The sequence below is a fragment of the Sminthopsis crassicaudata genome, chromosome 5 (genome assembly GCF_048593235.1).
Source record: "Sminthopsis crassicaudata isolate SCR6 chromosome 5, ASM4859323v1, whole genome shotgun sequence".
Taxonomy (NCBI): domain Eukaryota; kingdom Metazoa; phylum Chordata; class Mammalia; order Dasyuromorphia; family Dasyuridae; genus Sminthopsis; species Sminthopsis crassicaudata.
Window position 1 is genome coordinate 91,819,156 of NC_133621.1, and position 19,781 is coordinate 91,838,936.

Below are 19,781 nucleotides of genomic sequence, written 5' to 3' on the forward strand. Positions count from 1 at the left end.
TTCATGTATAAGGCTTTTTTTTGTGCTCACCATAAATTAAAAAGGTCTATAAAAATAAGTTTAAAAAAAAATAATTGGTTGCAGGACCACATGCATTTACATGTGAATTCTACCAAACATTTAAAGAACAATTAGCCCCAATGCTATATAAACTGTTTGAAAAAATAGGGAATGAAGGAGTCCTACCAAATTCCTTTTATGACACAGACATAGTACTGATACTTAAACCAGGCAGATTAAAAACAGAGAAAGAAAATTGTAGACCAATCTCCCTAATGAATATTGATGCTAAAATCTTAAATAATATTAACAAAAAAACTACAGAAAATTATCCCAGGATAATTCACCATGATCAAGTAGAATTTATACCAGGAATGCAGGGGTGGTTCAATATTAGGAAAACTATTAGTATAATTGACCATATTAATAACCAAATTACCAAAAACCATATGATCATCTCAATAGATGCAGGAAAAGCATTTGATAAAATCCAACATCCATTCCTAATTTTTTAATTTTTTTATTATAGTTTCTTATTTACAAGATATATGCATGAGTAATTTTTCAGCATCAACAATTGCAAAACCTTTTGTTTCAATTTTTCCCCTCCTTCCTCCCACCCCTTCGTCCAGATGGCAGGTTGACCAATACATGTTAAATAAGTTAAAGTATAAGTTAAGTACAACATAATATACATGTCCATACAGTTATTTTGCTGCACAAAAAGAATCGGATTTTGAAATAGTGTACAATTAGCCTGTGAAGGAAGTCAGAAATGCAGGCGGACAAAAGTAGAGGGAACATCCATTCCTATTAAAAAACACTTGAGAGTATAGGAATAAATGGACTTCTCCTTAAAATAATCAGTAGCATCTATTTAAAATCAACAGTAAACATCATACGTAATGGGGATAAACTGGAATCATTCCCAATAAGATCAGGAGTGAAACAAGGTTGCCCACTATCACCATTACTATTCAATATTGACAATAAGAGGGGAGAAAAGAGATTAAAGGAATTAGAGTAGGTAATGAGGAAACCAATTTATCACTCTTTGCTGATGATATGATGGTATACTTAGAGAACCCCAGAGATTCTACTAAAAAACTATTCAAAATAATCCACACCTTTAGCAAAGTTGCAGAATACAAAATAAACCCACATAAGTCATTAGCATTCTTATATATCATTAACAAAATCCAACAGTGAAAGTTACAAAGAGAAATTCCATTTAAAGTAATTACCTATAGTATAAATATTTTGGAATCTATCTGCCAAGGGAAAATCAAGAACTATATGAGCAAAACTACAAAACACTTTCCACACAAATAAAGTCAGATCTAACCAATTGGAAAAATATTAAATGTTCTTAGATAGGGCGAGCAAATATGATAAAGATACTACCTAAACTAATCTATTTATTTAGTGCTATACCAATTGGACTCTCAAAAAACCATTTTAATGACCTAGAAAAAATAATAACAAAGTTCATAGGGAAAAACAAAAGGTCAAGAATTGCAAAGGGAACTAATGAAAAAAAATCAAATGAAGGTGGCCTAGCTGTACCTGATCTAAAACTATGTTGTAAAGCAATGGTCATCAAAACCATTTGGTATTGGCTAAGAAATAGACTAGTTGATCAGTGGACTAGTTTAGGTTCACAGGACAAAATAGTCAATAACTATAATATTCTAGTGTTTGACAAATCCAAAGACCCTAGCTTATGGGATAAGAATTCGCTGTTTGACAAAAACTGCTGGAAACTAGTATGGCAGAAACTAGACATTGACCCACACTTAACACCATATACCAAGATAAGGTCAAAATGGGTTCATGACCTAGGCATAAAGAATGAAATTATAAATAAATTAGAAGAACATAGGATAGTTTACCTCTCAGACCTGTGGAAGAGGATGACCAAAAGAAGAATTAGAGATCATTATTGATCATAAACTAGAAAATTTTGATTATATCAAATTGAAAACTTTTTGTACAAACAAAACTAATGCAGACAAGATTAGAAGGGAAGCAATAAACTGGGAAAACATTTTTACAGTCAAAGGTTCTGATAAAGGCCTCATTTCCAAAATATATAGAGAATTGACTCTAATTTATAAGAAATCAAGTCATTCTCCAATTGATAAATGGTCAAAGGATATGAACAGACAATTTTCAGATGATGAAATTGAAACTATTTCCAGTCATATGAAAGAGTGTTCCAAATCACTATTGATCAGAGAAATGCAAATTAAGACAACTCTGGGATACCATTCCACACCTGTCAGATTGGCTAAGATGACAGGAAAAAATAATGATGAATGTTGGAGGGGATGTGGGAAAACTGGGACACTGATGAATTGTTAGTGGAGTTGTGAAAGAATCCAGCCATTCTGGAGAGCAATCTGGAATTATTCCCAAAAAGTTATCAAACTGTGCATACCCTTTGATCCAGCAGTGCTACTATTGGGCTTATATCCCAAAGAAATTTTAAAGAAGGGAAAGGGACCTGTATATACAAGAATGTTTGTGACAGCCCTCTTTGTAATGACCAGAAACTAGAAACTGAGTGGATCATTTGGAGAATGGCTGAATAAATTATGGTATGTGAATGTTACGGAATATTATTGTTCTGTAAGAAATGATAAGTGGGATGATTTCAGAAAGGCCTGGAGACACTTGCATGAACTGATGCTGAGTGAAATGAGAGGATCAGAAGATCATTATATACTTCAACAACAATACTATATAATGATCAATTCTGATGGACGTGGCCCTCTCCAACAATGAGATGAACCAAATCAATTCCAATAGAGCAGTAATGAACTGAACCAGCTACACCCAGCGAAAGAACTCTGGGAGATGACTATGAACCACTACATAGAATTCCCAATCTCTCTATTTTTGTTCGTCTGCATTTTTGATTTCCTCCTTCCTTCCAATATATACTATTTCAAAGTCCAATTCTTTTTGTACAGCAAAACAACTCTATGGACATGTATACATATATTATATTTAACTTACACTTTAACATATTTTACATGTATTGGTCAATCTACCATCTGGGAGAGGGGTTGGGGGAAGGAGGGGAAAAACTGGAACAAAAGGTTTTGCAATTATCAATGCTAAAACATTACCTGTGCATATATCTTGTAAATGAAAAGCTATAATGAAAAAAATAGAAAAAAAAAAGTAATTGGTTGAACAATCTTGCTCTTTTGCTATTGTGTCATTTCTTCTCTTCATGACCCCATTTGGAGCTTTTCATGGCAAAGATAATAGAGTGGCTTGCCATTTTCTTTTCCAGATCATCTGACAGATGAGGAAACTGAGACAAAGTTAAGTGACTTACCCAGGGTTATATACCTAGTAAGTGTCTGAGGCTGGATTTGAACTCGGGTCTTCCTGACCTATCCTGACTATTCTAGTCTATCCTTTCTGACTAATTCTTGACTTTATCCACTCTGCCACCTAGCTACCCCAATCTTACTCCTAGAGAATTGATAGATTCCTTCCTCATTTCAGCAGAGAGGCTGACTTTGAAAGGAGAATGGATATGCACTGTTAGGTGCTATACTGCATCAGTTTTACTTAAAAGTTTTTCTTTATCCATTTATTGGTTATTTTGATATAAGGAAGACTTCACTTCAGGCTTAAAGAGAAATATTTGTAGTTAAAGAACAAAGGCATAAAAGAAAGCAGTGAAGGGTTCTTGTTCAGGAATTAGCTTGGACTGGGCAGTCCTTTCAGACTCTGTGATTTTGATTCTCAAGTAGTGCCAAGGACCTATTTGAATGAGATTATATAATGCTTTTTTGTGGTAAATTGGATAATGGGAGTTATCTAGGGATGAAGCCAAAATAGGAAGTGAAGGCCTAGGGTAATGAAACTTTAAAATGGAAGGATATGGGGTCAAGAGTAAGTACAAAGCAAGAGAAGCTAAAAGGGGGGAGATTAAGATGGCTTGCAACAAAGGCAAGGGTAGGTTTAGTGTGAGCAAGGGAGTGGGAGACACAGAAGGATAAGAGATAGGATCTGGAAGTCTGGAAGGGGAAATTTTAAAATCCTGAACCTTAAAGTTGGTACAATCCCAAGAGAAAATGGGATCTAAGTGGTGTTCCAGTCCCTAGATGATTTAGGTCATTAAATGACAGCAACAAAGGTATTAGTACAAGTGAATCACATGGACTTTTAAAGAGAAAACACGATTAAGGGATGGTCTCTGGAAGTGAATTGGAGATCAAGGTGTGTGTAGCATGGGTTTTATGTCCATTTTACAAATGTTGCTTAAGAGAAGCTCTGTGATGTGGAGAATGGACACAGAAATGATCTCTGAAAGAAAAGACCCCAAGGAATATGGTGTCCTCAGGGCAGCAAATTTTGGCAAGCTTTAAGGTCAAAGGGAACTCTAGTGGGGGAAGAGAGCCTTACTCTAGAAATGGAAACCTCAGAGTCACTTTTAGCTTCACAACCTGTAATGGGCTGTGGCATTAGTTTGCAAATTCCTTGTGGGCAGGAACCAATTCGGTTACTCACCAGCAATTCAAGTACTCCCCATTCAGCTGTGCCTTGTGATTAGGTGAGACGCTCCCAGTGACAGTGACAGAGATGGAATGATTCCCCAGACTCCTTCCTCACAACTAATCCAGACTACCCTCACCTCCCCCATCCCATCTTCCACCCTCACTGCAGCTGAATTGCTGAAGACAGGGCCTGGAAGGCCCAGCTCACCTTCTCTGCCCCATCGTCCCCGGCTCCCTTCCGGGCTCCTGAGATCCAGGTCCCCATCTGTGCTGCTGGCTGAGGAGAAGCTACTGGGGGTGTTGAGGTGGCCTGGGTGGCAAGCAGAGAGATCCTTCACACAGCCATGAGGCCCCAGAGAAGGTAGAATGCCTGTGGTCCCCGCTGTGTGGAAAAACATACCCCCACCATCGAGTTTTTGCCAGAAATAATGCACAGTGATCTACCATGGTGACAAATCCTTTCCAAAGTGGGAGAAACAGGCTAGACACGTGGTGGGACCTGGAGGAATGCATGAAGAGGATATGGCTTAGCTGGGTCTATTCCAGGATAAAGCAAAGATAATCTGGAATAAGACCCGGCAGCATCATGGAATCAAAAAAGGGGCTTCGAGGACATTTAGCCCTTCCCCTCTGTTTTACAGATGAGGACATTAGAGAGTGAAGGGGCTTGCCCGGGTCACACAAACAGGACAGCTGGCACACTCAGGTCCTCTGACTTCCAATCGGCTGTGCTTGCTGCTGTACCACTGTCAGGGACAATCCAAAGAGCAGCAAGAGAAGCCCACGAATTCTGTAGTGCTGTTCGGTCTGTGGCTCAAAACCTCTCCTTGACAGCCTACCACAGGGCCTAAAATTCCCACGATCACTCCTTCTGGCTAAGGCACTGAAGGCCACTAATATGCAACTGTTGCCTAGATGACCTAGTTGCACTCATTCACATACTCAGTGAGCACCCATTTACCAGGTTCAACAGCAGAAAGTTGAGGGCCCTGTGAAACTGGGATGGGACAGATGCCTTTGGATGAGAGGACAGGCCTCTGTAGGGCACCCTACTAAGATGGGAGCAGCCTGGAACTTTAGCACTCTGCAGAATCACTACATCAGGGAACCTCACATCAGGATGTGAGGGGGAAACCTTAAAGAGTGCTGGGGTCAGAGATAAGGACAAGCTGATCTGTGGTTGGGGTGTACCAGTTCGGACCAGAGGGACCTCTCTCTCCCTCATCCCTTAGTATCTGTCACTGTCTCCACAAGCACCACACACTTACCTTCCATGTGCCACTTGCGGGCCCGAGGGTCAGACCTCCGCTGAACCATCTCCACCTGGCCAGGGCTCAGGCACCAGGGGTTGCTCAGTGGCTGAGGGCGTATTGATCTGTTCAGGGGGATGTCCTTCAGATAGGTCTCCAGGGCCTCCAAAGGCGAGCTCTGGGCACTGCCAGCTAAAACAAGAGACATCCCTGCACAATCGTCATCGAAAGCGAGATACCAAGGGTGTATGATACCAGCCCAGACTCTAGATTCACCAAAAGGAGCCCAGGAAGAACTTGGCCCTGGGGAAGCCAATTTATAAAGGAAATTCCCTAAAGGGCAAGAGTGGGTCTCCTGTCTAACCATGCAGCCATAATCAAAGCACCCATGCTTCACTCTGGGACCAGATAGAGGACTTTAGCCTCATATTAGTCATTAAATCATTACAGAGGAGAGCTGTGAAACCAGCCAACATGTCAAGGAAAAGGGGTGAAAAAAGGAAACGAGAAGGGGTTTTGGTCCATACCAAATCATTTATCAATGGTTTCCAGCTTTCCTTCATCTCAACAAATCACAGCAAAAGCTCCTCAGAGATCATCTGATCCAGCTCCCTCATTTTACAAAGGAAAAAATGGATGCTAAGAGATGGGAAGAAATTTGCCAAGTTCTCACAGCTATTAGATAATAGACCTAGATTTTGAAGCCGAATCTTCTGGCTTTCAGGACAATACTCTTTTTGGCTACTCCATGTTGTATCTTCACTTAATAGTGAGTAAGAGGTAGCTAGGTGGCGCAGTGGATAGAGCACCAGCCCTGAAGTCAGGAGGACCTGAGTTCAAATCTGATCTCAGACATTTAACACTTCCTAGCTGTGTGACCCTGGGCAAGTCACTAACCCCAGTTGTCTCAATAACAACAACAACAACAACAAAATGAGCAAGAAGGGGCCTAATCTGTAGTATGAGGTATCTGGGTGAGGGACTAAAGTTCACTTCATAATACTAGGGACTTCTCATCCATTGGAAACATCCGTATGTTTTTGGGTATGCTCTTTCTCTATTTAACATTTTATTTTTCCAGTTATATGTAAGACAATTTTTGAATTTGTTTTTAAAACTTTGAGTTCCAGGTTCTCTTCTTTCCTCCCTCCCCATCCCCTCATGCCGCACTGTGAAGGCACATGTGAAGTTATGTAAAACAAGGGTCTGATCTTTCTCAAGATAAAAATAAAAACCTGAAAACTTGTGGAGAGCTTTCAGAGTCCAAGGTCTCTAGGATTTTCAAATAACAAACAAACTATTCGAAAATGTAAGGACAGGCTTTACTTCCAGCAAAGAAGGAGCACTTCTTTCTCAATTTACACCCAGTTCTTGATGCTGAGTGAAATGAATAGAACCAGAATATCACTTCAATGCTGTATGAAGAGGTATTCTGATGGAAGTGGCTATCTTCAACATAAAGAAGATCCAACTCACTTCCAGCAGATTAATGATGGACAGAAACAACTACACCCAGAGAAGGAACACTGGGAAGTGAATGTAAATTGTTAGCACTACTGTTTATCTACCCAGGTTACTTATACCTTCGGAATCCAATCCTTAATGTGCAACAAGAAAATGGGATTTACACACATATATTGTATCTAGGCTATACTGTAACACATGTAAAATGTGTGGGATTGCCTGTCATCTAGGGGAGGGAGTAGAGGGAGGGAGGGGAAAATTTGGAAAAATGAATACAAGGGATAATGTTATAAAAAAAATTACTCATGCATATATACTGTCAAAAAAATTTATAAATTAAAAAAAAATTTACACCCAGTTTTGTGAGGAAGAAGATAGGAACTAGGAATTCCGGGGCTGAGACAAGGAACCTGATGCACCCAACTAGACTAATTCACTTCTACCCTGCCTTGTGGCGCACTGGTTCCCCGGTCTCACCTTGGTTCATTGGAGCCCAACCCGGCAGCTCTGGCACCCTGGGGTTCCCGTCGCTGTCTATGCTGCTACTGGTGGAAGAGCTGTGGTTAAGTGTGGTGAGCTCACAGGACACAGGAGTATCATGGATGTAGCTCGGTGGGCTCTGGGTCCAAACATCCTCAGGGGTTCCTTCCATCTTCACTGTAGCAAGAATCCCATGATTAGAGCAAGAAAAGAACTTGGAAATCAACTAAGCTAATACCTTCATAGTTGAGTCTGTAGTAACAGAGACATATACCCATCATCCTACTGCAACCCAAAGAAGCTAGTAACTCCTCAAGGATTTGAATCTAAATTCTAGAATCTGAAACCAGTTCTCTTTCTAACAGCATGAATGTACTGACCTATAGTTGGCAGATTCCATTCTTTCCTTAAAACAAAACAAAACAAAATGGCAGATTTCCCTTCCTCTGTCCTCGGACTCTATTTTTTTTTTTAATCATTTTTATAAGATTCCTACCGGTGACTCAGAACCACGCCTGCCAGCTCTAGGTCTGGTAATGTGAGCTCTCCAGGGGCATGGAACTGATCCCCTACTTCTTCTGGCTAGAGAACTCCCTGCTAAGCATTTTTGTTTCATCTTTTTCAGACTGCACATCATTCTCCTTGGCAGAGAAAACAGATGCAAAATGAATATTGAACAGTTCTGTCTTCTCTCTGCTGTTCAGATTACCACCCCTACCTATGCCAGAAGCAGCACTTTTACTTCTTTTCCCCAAAAATGCTAAAAAAAAAAAAAAAAAAAAAAAAAAAAAAAAAAAAAAAAAAATCCAAATCCTTATTGTTGTTCTTAGCTTTCCCACCTCTGCTCAGTGGTCATCCTTTCCAGTCCAATCTCTATAACATTACAGAAATAATCTGTCTGAGGGACTGATCTGAGTCACTCCTCTACTCAGTCACTTTCAGTGGCTCTCTAGGATAAAATACAATCTCCTTAGGCAGGCATTTAAATTCTTTCTCAGTCTGGCTCCAATTAAACTTTCCAATCTAATTCTAAATTCCACATTACTTTACAGCCTAACAAACTACCACTAACAGCTCCCCAAATTACAAGTTGAAAGCCATTCCACATTCCTGAAATGAACTCCCTTCTCCTATGTCTACTTTATGGAAACCTTATCTTCCTTCAAGGACCAGTTCAGGTAACGCCTTCCTGAAGCCTTCTCCCATTCCTTCTACCTAAATATCTCACTCCAGACAAAAGGGAACTTTCTCTGCACGTTTTCCTAGAAAATTGTGTCTAGAAATTTCCTTTGTTTCCATCATTTCCTTATCTTGTATTATATTGATCAATAAGTCAATAAACATTTATTAAGTACCAACTCTACGCCAGGTACTATATACTAAATGCTAAAGATTCAAAAAGAGGCACAAGATGGTCTCTGCCCTTAAGGAGCTTACAATTTAACAGGGGAGACAATATACTAATATATGCAAAGCTAACTAACTGAAGGATAAATAGAAAATCATTAACAGAGGGAAGGCACTGGAATGAACAGGGATTGGGGAAGGCTTTCTGCAGAAGATGGAATTTTAGGTAGGACCTAAAGGAAGCCAAGTAGGTCAGTAAGTGGAATGGAAGAGTAAGAGTAGTCCAGACATGGGGAAATACCCAGAGCCAATCCCTGAGTGGAGAGATGGAATGTCTTGTTCAAGAAATAATCAGGAGGAAAAGACTCACATGAACTGATGCTGAATGAAGTGAGCAGAACCAGGAGAACATTATACATAGTAATAGCAAGCATATGTGATGATCAACTGTGATGGGCTTAGCTCTTCTCTGCAATGCAGTGATCTAAGACAATTCTAATAGATTTGGGATGGGAAATACCATCTGCATCCAGAGAAAACTGGAAATTAAATGTGGATCGAGCATACTATTTTCACTTTTTTGTTTGCTTTTTTTTTCTCCTGGTTTTTCCCTTTTGTTCTGATTTTTTATGACATAACTAATATGAAAATATGTTTAAAATTATTATATATGTATAACCTAGACCAGATTGCTTATTGTCTCAGGGAAGGGAGAGGTAAAGGAGAAAAAAAAATTTGAATTTAAAATCTTTTAAAAATTTTTTCAATAGCTGATCACAGACACACAAATTAAGACAACTCTGAGGTACCACTACACATCTCTCAAATTGGCTAAGATGATAGGAAAAGATAATGACAAATGTTGGAGGGGATGTGGGAAAACTGGGACACTGATACGTTGTAGTTGGAGCAGTTTCTGGAACTGGAGAGCAGTTTGGAACTATGCCCAAAAGGCTATCAAAGTGTGTATACAGCTTTGATGCAGCAGTGTCTCTATTGGGCCTATATCCCAAAGAGATCTTAAAAAGGAAAAGACACACCTGTGCAAAAATATTTGTGATAGCCCATTTTGTAGTGGCAAGAAACTGGAAATTGAGTGGTTGCCCATCAGTTGTGGAATGGCTGAATAAATTGTGGTATATGAATGTTATGGAATATTATCTTTCTGTAAGAAAGGATCAGCAGGATGATTTCAGAGAGGCCCAGAGAGACTTACATGAACTGATACTGAGTGAAATGAGCAGAACCAGATCATTATATACAGCAACAAGAAGATTAAATGATGATCAATTCTGATGGATGTGGCTCTTTTTAACAGTGAGGTGATTCAGGTCAGTTCTAATAGGCTAATAAATGGAGAAAGCCATCCAAGTCCACAGAGAAGATTGTAGGGATTAATGTGAATCACAACCTAGGATTTTCACCTTTTTATTGTTGTTTGCTTGATTTTTTTTCTTTCTCATTTTTTTTTGCTCATCTTTAACATATATTGGATTGCTTGCTGGGGAGGGAATGGGGAAAGGAAGGGAGAAAAATTTGGAACACAGATTTTTGCAGGAATGAATGTTGAAAACTATCTTTGTATAAATTTTGAAAACAAAAAACTATTATCTTAATAAATAAAGTTTTCAATTTTATTTTTTGAAATACATGTAAAAGTAGTTTTCAACATTCATTTTTCAAATTCATTTCAACAAATTTTTCTCCTAGCTCCTTGGAGACAGAGACAGTATCACTTTTATTATTTATATTCCCCAAAGCTAACATAGTGCCTTGTATCTATGTAGAATGAACCTTGTATAAAAAATCCATTGAATTGAATTGTAGAAAAAGAACCATTAAGTCAGAGCTATGTTCTCTACTCTTGCCCACAACTCAAAAGTCTCTTCTCCAGCTTTCCTTATCTCCTCTATGGCTGTTCACCCTGATAACTGTTAAAAGCAAAGTTGGAGGGGCAGCAAGGTGGTGCAGTGGATAGAGCACCAGCCTTGAAGTGAGGAAGACCTGAGTTCAAATTTGACCTTAGATACTTAACATTTCTTAGCTGTGTGACCCTGGGTAAGTCACTTAATCTCAATTGCCTCAGGGGGGGGGGGGGAACATAACTTGGAGAAGAAAAAAGTGCATTTATTTGACATTTTAATTAATCCTCAATCCTACAGCAGTATGACCTAAGGCTGTAGCAAATACTTAGTTCTTCCCATAGGCCCAAACCTAAAACTTAAGAAGACACAGAAAATCCCAAATAAATCACCACTTTTCATTGACTCTGCAAGTCAACTTGCACTCTTATTGTCACCTCATTAACACATTAGTTTACACTCACTAACATCCCCAAACAAAGATTCCTCTTGTATTATTATCTTACTTATTAGGAGGAAATAGTTTCCAGTTCTCTCTCCTGCTATGTAACTACAGATGATGCTGTCCATTAGTAAATGGAAAAGGCTAGGGATGCAAAATTGTCTTATCCCACTATAGAATGAAAATAAATAATCACAGAATCAGAGTTAGTACCTCAAAATTCATCTTGTCCATCCCCTATCCAAATGTTAATCCAGCCTTCACTTAAAAGCCCCTGGAAAAGTACTGTATAGTATATTATTGTATTATATTGTACAGTATTATATTGTATAGCAGAAAAAACTATATAAACCAGAGTCAGAAGACTTGAGTCGAGTCTCAGATCTTTTACTTACTACCCATATGTCCATAGGGAAGTGACTTAATCTCTTTGTGCCTCAGATTCCTCACCTGTAAAATAAGGAAGCTGAGGCTCTAAGGTTTTTTTTTCCCCTAGCTCTCATCCCTATAGGAAACTTGCCACCACATAAGGTAGACAATTTCATTTCCAGTTGCTTTAATTGAGAATCATAAGCTGCAGATTTAATAGAGACTTTTATTATATAAATGAGGAAATTGAGGTCCACAGAGGTTGAGTAATCATCTCAGATTGCCCAGCTGGTAATCAGCCCACTCAGAAATTGAAACCAGGTTCTTATCCCCCAAATCTGGCCCTCTTTCCATCAGGACCCCAGAGGTAGCCAGTCTGGCAACCTTTCATCTCCACTGCTACCGGCAACTTCTCTACATCAAGAAAAGCAACCCTCCAGACACAGACCTTCAGACTGTCCCACCACACACATTGTGGTCACAGTTAATCTCAATTTAGGAACTGACCCCTGCAGCTGAGATGTCCTAGATCTGAGAGTGACCGAGTCAAAACTCACTCAGTCCAGTCATCTCCCAGTCTAGGCAGATGTCACACACCAGGGCTTAACCAGCGTAAGCATCCTATCATCTTACCCTGCTGTCACCTGTGTTCTTCCCCAATCCCTAGCTTTCTCCCTCTTGCTCAGAGAGTAATAATCAAGTAAATTTACCATAGTTACTGTAAACAATCCCGTTATTGACACAAAATAGCAAGTGAAAAATGAGGTTTGGAGAAGAGAACTTAATGCAAGTTAATTAAATATACTCGTACAGTCCAAAGTCAAACATCAATAGTTCTAGGATTTCCCATTTGCAAATGAAATTGATTGGAAAAAAATATTGTTTTCTCTTTTCACTATGTCCTATCTTTTCTTCTTGAATTTCCTGTGAACTGGATGCCAGAGCCTGAGCCTTCTCATTCTTAAGTCCTATCAGGGTTCCTAATACAGGGATACAAGCAATCACACAAGAGATATTCTCTTAAGTATTTATGATTTGCCCTGTATATGTTCGGCTAAGACACAAAGGCTCAAAATCAGGTTCATACTTATCCCTATACAGTACTCAAAGAGCACTGAGGATCATTAATCTCAGTTAGGTATAAGCCTATTTGGAGCAAGGAAAACAAGTGCCAGAAGACTGTTAGAGTTATAGATTACAACTATTACCTTGCTTGATCCTCACAATAAATCTAGGAGGAAGATGTTATTATTATTTTTGTTTCACAGCTAAGGGCACAGAAGCAGATAGATTTAAATGATATTCTTACAGCCACTTAGCTAGAATGTAACTGAGTCTGAATTTGAACTCGGGTCTTCTTGCCTCTAGACCCATCACTGTATGTTCCTCTGGCTGCCTTTCTAGTCCAAGGCGTAGGTACGTGATAATCCACCCCTTACCTCCAGAATTCTTTTGCCAAGTCCCTGAACCATCTGTCTGCCTTTGCATTGCTCCTCCTGGGAGGCCAGCACATGTGGTCTGGGCTTCTGGGATTTCTTTAAGACAGTTCAGCAGACCCTGGAGTGGAGAATTCTCTGAAATGGCTTCTGCCTTCACTAAGGGAAGAAAAAACAGGCTTTTAGCCACAATTCTACAAGCATGTTTTTGGACTATGTGACCCTCAGTCATAGGGACTACAAGAATGTGAAATGAGCAGCCTTGGGAATTGGGAGTGGGGAAGGGTATAGGGCTGGGATTTGGAGATCTGGGTTCTGGTTCTGGCTCTGGTTCTTCTAGTAAATTACTGCCTGATCCTGGGGAAAAGTCACTACCTAAGTTAGTCAACTTCCATGTGCTTCAGTTCCTTCATCTGAAAGATAGTAAAAAAAAAATAATACCAGTCCTTCTTACTCCATAGGGCTATTTCTGGGGATTGAGTTGATAAATTGATGTAGCAGTGTAACACAAAGTTCAAAGGCAGAGGGCATCGTAAATGATACATGGAAGTTTGGGGCAGCAGGCCCATGAGGCTGGTACCTTTACCTAGCTTTCCTATGCCTAGGAGCCAAAAATTCACTCCCTTACTTCAGTTAGTGTCATTTTCCCTTGAGACCCTAGATCATGTCATGTATATATGCATGTATATGTGTATATATAGGTATATGTAAACTATAGTCTGTCCAAACCTGTAGACTTAATAGGTATGTGGAGAAATTCTCTCTACCAAGTTATCGGAACTTGTTCAATAACTTGCAATTTTACAGTATCCTGGGGCCCTGAGAGTTCAAGTGCCTTGCCCTGTCAGATGTCAGAATCAAGACTTTAATCCTGGTACTTTCTGATTCCAAAGTCAACTCTCTAACAAGCCCCCTGACTCTCATGATGATAAAGAATATATTTAATATTAAAAATAATAAAAACTGAGTGACTTTAAATAAGAAGTAGTGAATAGAAAGCTGACCTTGGAACTACAAAGACCAGGGCATAAGTCCTGCCTTGGACATAAATACATACACATACTGGCTGTGGGACTTTGAGCAAATGTTGGCAGAGGCAGTATCCTTTGCTAATGAGATCACAAGTCCAGCTCCCATCCTCTAAAAATGACTGCATGTCTCCATGGAGAATATAGCAAGCACTTAATAAATTCCTGTGGACGGGTTGACTATACAGACAAACATATTGCACCACTGAGTGGCTGGACAATCACAGCTCTGGCCATTCCCTCCAAACCCAAAGTGGGTCAAGGCCAGTTCAATCACAGATTGAAAAAGAAGGGTGGGGAATCATTCTGAGAAGGGAATCTGATCTAGCTCCCTCTTCCTTAGAGGTTCTTAAATGACAGGTGGAAGAAAGCCCAGAGACACCTTTCTAACTAATTTCCCCTTCATCATTGCCCCCAACACCAAGAACACAAGACACTGCGACAACCTGGACTGATGTCTCTACCAACAGGACTTAGCAGCTTTCGCCACAGAGGGCTCAGCACCCTCAGAGACGATGACTATATGAGACTCACCAGCCCATGGGGGGCCTCTGGGTCTTCGGTCGGAGGTTATTAGTCTCATTTCCCTTGGGCTGCTTTGAGGAAATGATCCAGTAGCAAGAGGCTGTGGGTGCTGGGGTCCCTGGACAAGAATTTCCTTTAGGCAGTTGATGAGGCCTTGGAGAGGGCTGCTTTCAGAAGGACTTCCTATAACATTTGTCAGAGCAAAGACAAAGTCAGCACAAAAAATTTTGTCATGGTCAATCTTGGTCCTGGAGAACAAATAACAAGATATTCCCCTCCTAGGCTAAGAGAGGTGAGGACATACCTATGCTGTCATTTTATCAGTTTTATTTGAGGAAGAGCTCATGGAATATGTTAGGGAAAGACTGAGATAAAAGGCATTAATGGAACTTTAAAAGAAAGAAAGGAAGGACTGGTTCTGGATTTAGTAGCCCCAGCTTCAAATCCTAACACTTTCTAGCTGTGTGGCCTTGGACAGTTAACTTTTCTGTGTTTCAGCTCCTCCACAAGAATATAATACTAGCACCTACCTCTCAGGATTGTAAGGGAAAAAGTACTTTGTAAAACCTCAAGGTACTCCATACATTTGAAGTTGCTGCTGTATCACAATGATTCAGATAATTTAAAACAAAGCCAAAATTTATTGCCATGATATTTTTAAAAATATTCAATTTTTAAAAATGTGGGCAGTGTGATAATAAAGGGAACAACAAGGAAACATGCGGTGTCTGAGATTAGACCTAACGAATTCCAACCACCTAAAAAGTAGGAAAATGATAACATTAGTCAGTGAGAAGCTGGAGAAGCTCTTTCCTCAGAGAGCTTTAAAAAATACCACATAGGCAGCTCTTTTTGTTGTAGCTAGAAACTGGAGGATGAATGGATGTCCATCAGTTGGAGAATGGTTGGGTAAATTGTGGTATATGAAGGTTATGGAATATTATTGCTCGGTAAGAAATGACCAGCAGGAGGAATATAGAGAGGCCTGGAGAGACTTAAATCAACTGATGCTGAGTGAAATGAGCAGAACCAGAAGATCACTGTACACTTCAACAACAATGCTGTATGAGGATGTATTCTGATGGAAGTGGAAATCTTCAACATAAAGAAGATCTAACTCACTTCCAGTTGATCAATGATGGACAGAGGTAGCTGCACCCAGAGAAGAAACACTGGGAGGGGAATGTAAATTGTTAGCACTAATATCTGTCTGCCCAGGTTGCATGTACCTTCGGATTCTAATGTTTATTGTGCAACAAGAAAATGATATTCGCACACATGTATTGTACCTAGACTATATTGTAACACATGTAAAATGTATGGTATTGCCTGTCGTCGGGGGGAGGGAATAGAGGGAGGGGGGGTAAATTGGAAAAATGAATACAAGGGATAATATTATAAAATATATATATATATATAATAAAAAAAATACCACATAAGGTACAGATAAAGAAAGGAGACTGATTTTCAAAGAAGAAATACTAGTACCCAAATATTTAAAAGTATGTTACATCCCCTTCAAAGCAGTCTTCTTGAGAGGCCATGAACTTATTCCAATAAGGCCATCTTTCTGTTCTCCTGTAGAACCTTAGAGTTGGGGACTCTTTTGGAATTGCTTTCAGTGCTATTTTCTGTTCAATATTCTCCACATTCATCTTCTGAGAGTGGCTTTAATTTTAAAAAATAGCCAAAAGTAATTAGGAACCAAGTGTGAGGAGTAAAGTGAGTGAAAAAATTGGTTAAGACCATTGAAGCACAAAAAGCGATAAATGATTACAAGATTAATTCTTTCCTATGGAGAGAAGTTACTCAGCCAAATACTATATCTTTCTTGATGCATTGGGCTTCTAGTTTCATGTCCCATGTTTTATGGAAGAGAACCACGGTAGAATGCAAACACTACAGCATTGGAGGACCTGGGTCTTGGTCAAGCAGGAATTCTCTACTGTTTGCCCTACTAACTGGAAGGGATATGGTCTGATCACTTTATTTCTATAATGTTGAAGAAAATGTTCATTGCTTTTAACAGATCTTGGTAGGATTCAATCCCATGTTTGCTTGAACCACTCCATTGCACCACCTCCTCTGCTTCGCCCAGGGTCTAACTAACTCATGTCTCACCTCGCTCCATGATCCTCAATTGCTTCTGTTCCTGAGTGCCAGGGAAACCAGGAGTATTGAGTTGGTTAGCTGACGTTTCTGGATTTCCTTTACCACTAGGGTTCCTGCTGATGTCCAAGGGACTAGTTTTGGCAGCCAGTTCTAATAAAGGAGATGACAGGAAATTATTTCCAGCTCTCAAAATGCCCATAAATTCTAGGCAAAACAGCAGGTATCTGGGTGATGGCTAAGCTGTGGGCTCTGGGCCTTGGTGTGGGCTAACTCCTTTAAGAATCTCACTGGGGGGATAGAGAAGAAATCTTTTCCTTACCCTTCTGCTTTAACTCTAAAAACACTAAACGGTTCACGTAAAGTACTAAAGGGCACCTGCCTTCTAGAGTACCTTGGAGCTCAGGCTAATAACCAAGGAACAAGCAGAAGTTGTATATAGCCATCAGTGTGGATAAACTGTCCAGCTGATGCTTGAACTTCCAATAGTAAGGTCTGTAAAGAAAGGAACCAAGTCTTATCTGTTCTTCCCTCTTTATGGCACAACTCCTTACCCCTAAGCTTGGTGGTTAGCATACCACCTTCTTGTATACAACTGGCACTTAATAAATTCACATTGTGGTAGCTGCCTATGGATGCATGCTAATTGCCTCCTTCCTTCTGAGGCAATTATAATCTCTGTTGATAATGCTTTGCCTTTATGACCAACTTCATTTCTGATAGAAATCTCTTGAGAGCAAAGGGACTATGTCTCATCATTAATCTGCAGCCCATCTGCTATGACCTTTGTGGGCTCAATAAATATTTCTTAACCTTCTCACTACTCACCTGATGATCAGGCAGGAAGTCTTCTATTTTTTTAAGGAGAGGAAATCTAGGCCCATCAAATAGGAGGGTATCTGTTCAGGGTCCTGCTATCTATCAATCAGGAGCTGAAGACCAAAGGGATAGTTCTGGACCTCACCCATCCCTTGACTTAGAGGTTGCTTGTCCCAGTATTAGCAAGGAGTCTCACCATAGGGATATAGGGTCTGGGCTCCCAGCTCTGGGGTCCTCAGCTCTCGGTCCCCATCTCCTTGGAGACTGCTGCTTGATGAGCTGCTGGCAGGTGTGACAGCCAGGGCAGGCCTGCTGACAGGAATCTCCGGGAGGCAGTTCAGCAAGCCCTGGAGGGGGCTGGAATCCACAATCATGGCTGTTATCATGGAAAGCAGAAGAGAGGGTGAGATTCATCTGATCTCACAAGGGAAGGAACTTTATCTAAATGGCTTTGCACACAGTGGGTGCTCCATTCACAGTATTGGCTGATTATGTGAATGGTCTTCTAGAAAGAAGAAAAAATTAGTGAAAGCAGCAAAATCAAAACCCTGTGCCAGCTGCCATACTCACCATCCAGGCTCAGTTTCTCCCCCTCTGAACCACTTTCCTTGCTCTCAGGGGTTTCCGGGGTTTCCATGGCCTTGGTCTCACCAAACAGGAACTCTGGAATCTCCTTCACCAGACGGACGAGGGCATTGAGGTGAAGGCTGCCCTGCTGTTGACCCACTGGCAAGATTAAGGAACATAATCTTTGTTATTGTAAACGGTTGTTATCATTATCAGCAGCAATACTTCATGATGACATAATTCCTATCATCTCATTTGTTTGCCACAGCAATCTTGAATTGGGCAAAGCAAAATTGAAGATGACAAATGAAAAGATGAGGACCTCAAATTTTAAGGGACCCACTTAACATTTTAGCATAATTCAATAATTGCTGAATGCCGACTCCACACTATGCTAGGTGTCAGAGGGGCAAAGACAAAGATCCTTGCCCTCAAGGAGCTTACATTCCACTGGGTGGAATATAGCATGGATTCAAACACCTGATAATATAGACACAAAATAGTGTGAGGAAGGAGAGAGCACTCACAACTAGGGGCAGGAAAGACTTTGCAAAGGAGCCTGGAAGAGGATCAGAAATAATGTCTAATAATAATAATAATCGCTAACCTGCAAACAGCCAGAACCGGAACCTAAACTCTCTGGATTCCTGTTTCTTTACAGAATACGGTCACCCTTCCCTTGAACCTCCATGATCCTGTGGGGAAGGCCATAAGGGCTCCCTGCTTTCCACTCCACTGCCTTGGGAGGTCAGCCTTACCTCCACCTGCCCCCTGAGCCCCACACCCTGGGTACAATCTGTAAAAGCATCAGAGACCTCCAGCGCTTCTCCTGGGGTGAGGAGGAGGGGCAGGTGTGGGCATGCTGCCAGTTTCTCTGCCAAAGACATGGCCCGGATGACGCTGGTGAAGATTAGGAACCAACCACTGAGCTCCCAAGACTTGCACTGGGGAGAACTTCTCATTCGTGGACTCAAGCTACAGTCTGGATTGGCTCCTTCCCTGCTTCCTTCCCTGGGGCTGGGGAACTAAGAGCAGAGATGGGAGCTGAGGACAGAAGAGCCACGGAGGGTTGAAGGAACCAGTAAGGCCTAGGATGTGCCCTAGGGGGAGGCCTCTTCTCACTCACCCTGGAGTGCTCCACCAGGCCTCTCCCATTCTCCATCAGAACAGCTACTGTCCCCCATGTCCTCGTGGGGTTCTGTCAGGGAGAGGAATGCAGAGAGTGGAAGCAACTGAGCTGTCCCTGAGGAAGAGAACAGGAAGCCTCACCCCGGGAAGGGGCTCCCAGCACTGTCCCTGAGCATGCAAACATGCACTGACATGCTCACCGGTTACAGCATGGACCAGCCCTTTCCTTCCCCCCACTCCCAACTGTGGGCAAACCCTTGCCCAAACTCCTATGCACTCTGATATTCTCGTTTGAGGATTTCTCATCTCCCCTCAGGCTTCGGGAGAATGCCCAAATACTATGGAAACCACACTCTTTCCCCACCAACAAACCCTTTAGATAAATGGTGACATAGCCAGAAAGCAGCTATTGTCTGAGCAAATATTACACAGAGG

General features: G+C 40.8%; 1 protein-coding gene across 1 annotated transcript in view; it reads right to left on the reverse strand.

Annotated features, from left to right (window-relative positions):
- The window catches only part of KRBA1 (KRAB-A domain containing 1), a 66,578-nt gene that overhangs the window by 11,223 nt on the left and 35,574 nt on the right, over window positions 1–19,781 (reverse strand). The window contains 9 exon segments of the mRNA XM_074269543.1: window positions 4,729–4,902; window positions 5,789–5,980; window positions 7,712–7,891; window positions 13,174–13,329; window positions 14,733–14,906; window positions 16,845–16,985; window positions 17,848–18,027; window positions 18,222–18,377; window positions 19,345–19,461. Of these exon segments, the coding sequence (XP_074125644.1) occupies window positions 4,729–4,902; window positions 5,789–5,980; window positions 7,712–7,891; window positions 13,174–13,329; window positions 14,733–14,906; window positions 16,845–16,985; window positions 17,848–18,027; window positions 18,222–18,377; window positions 19,345–19,461 (1,470 nt within the window).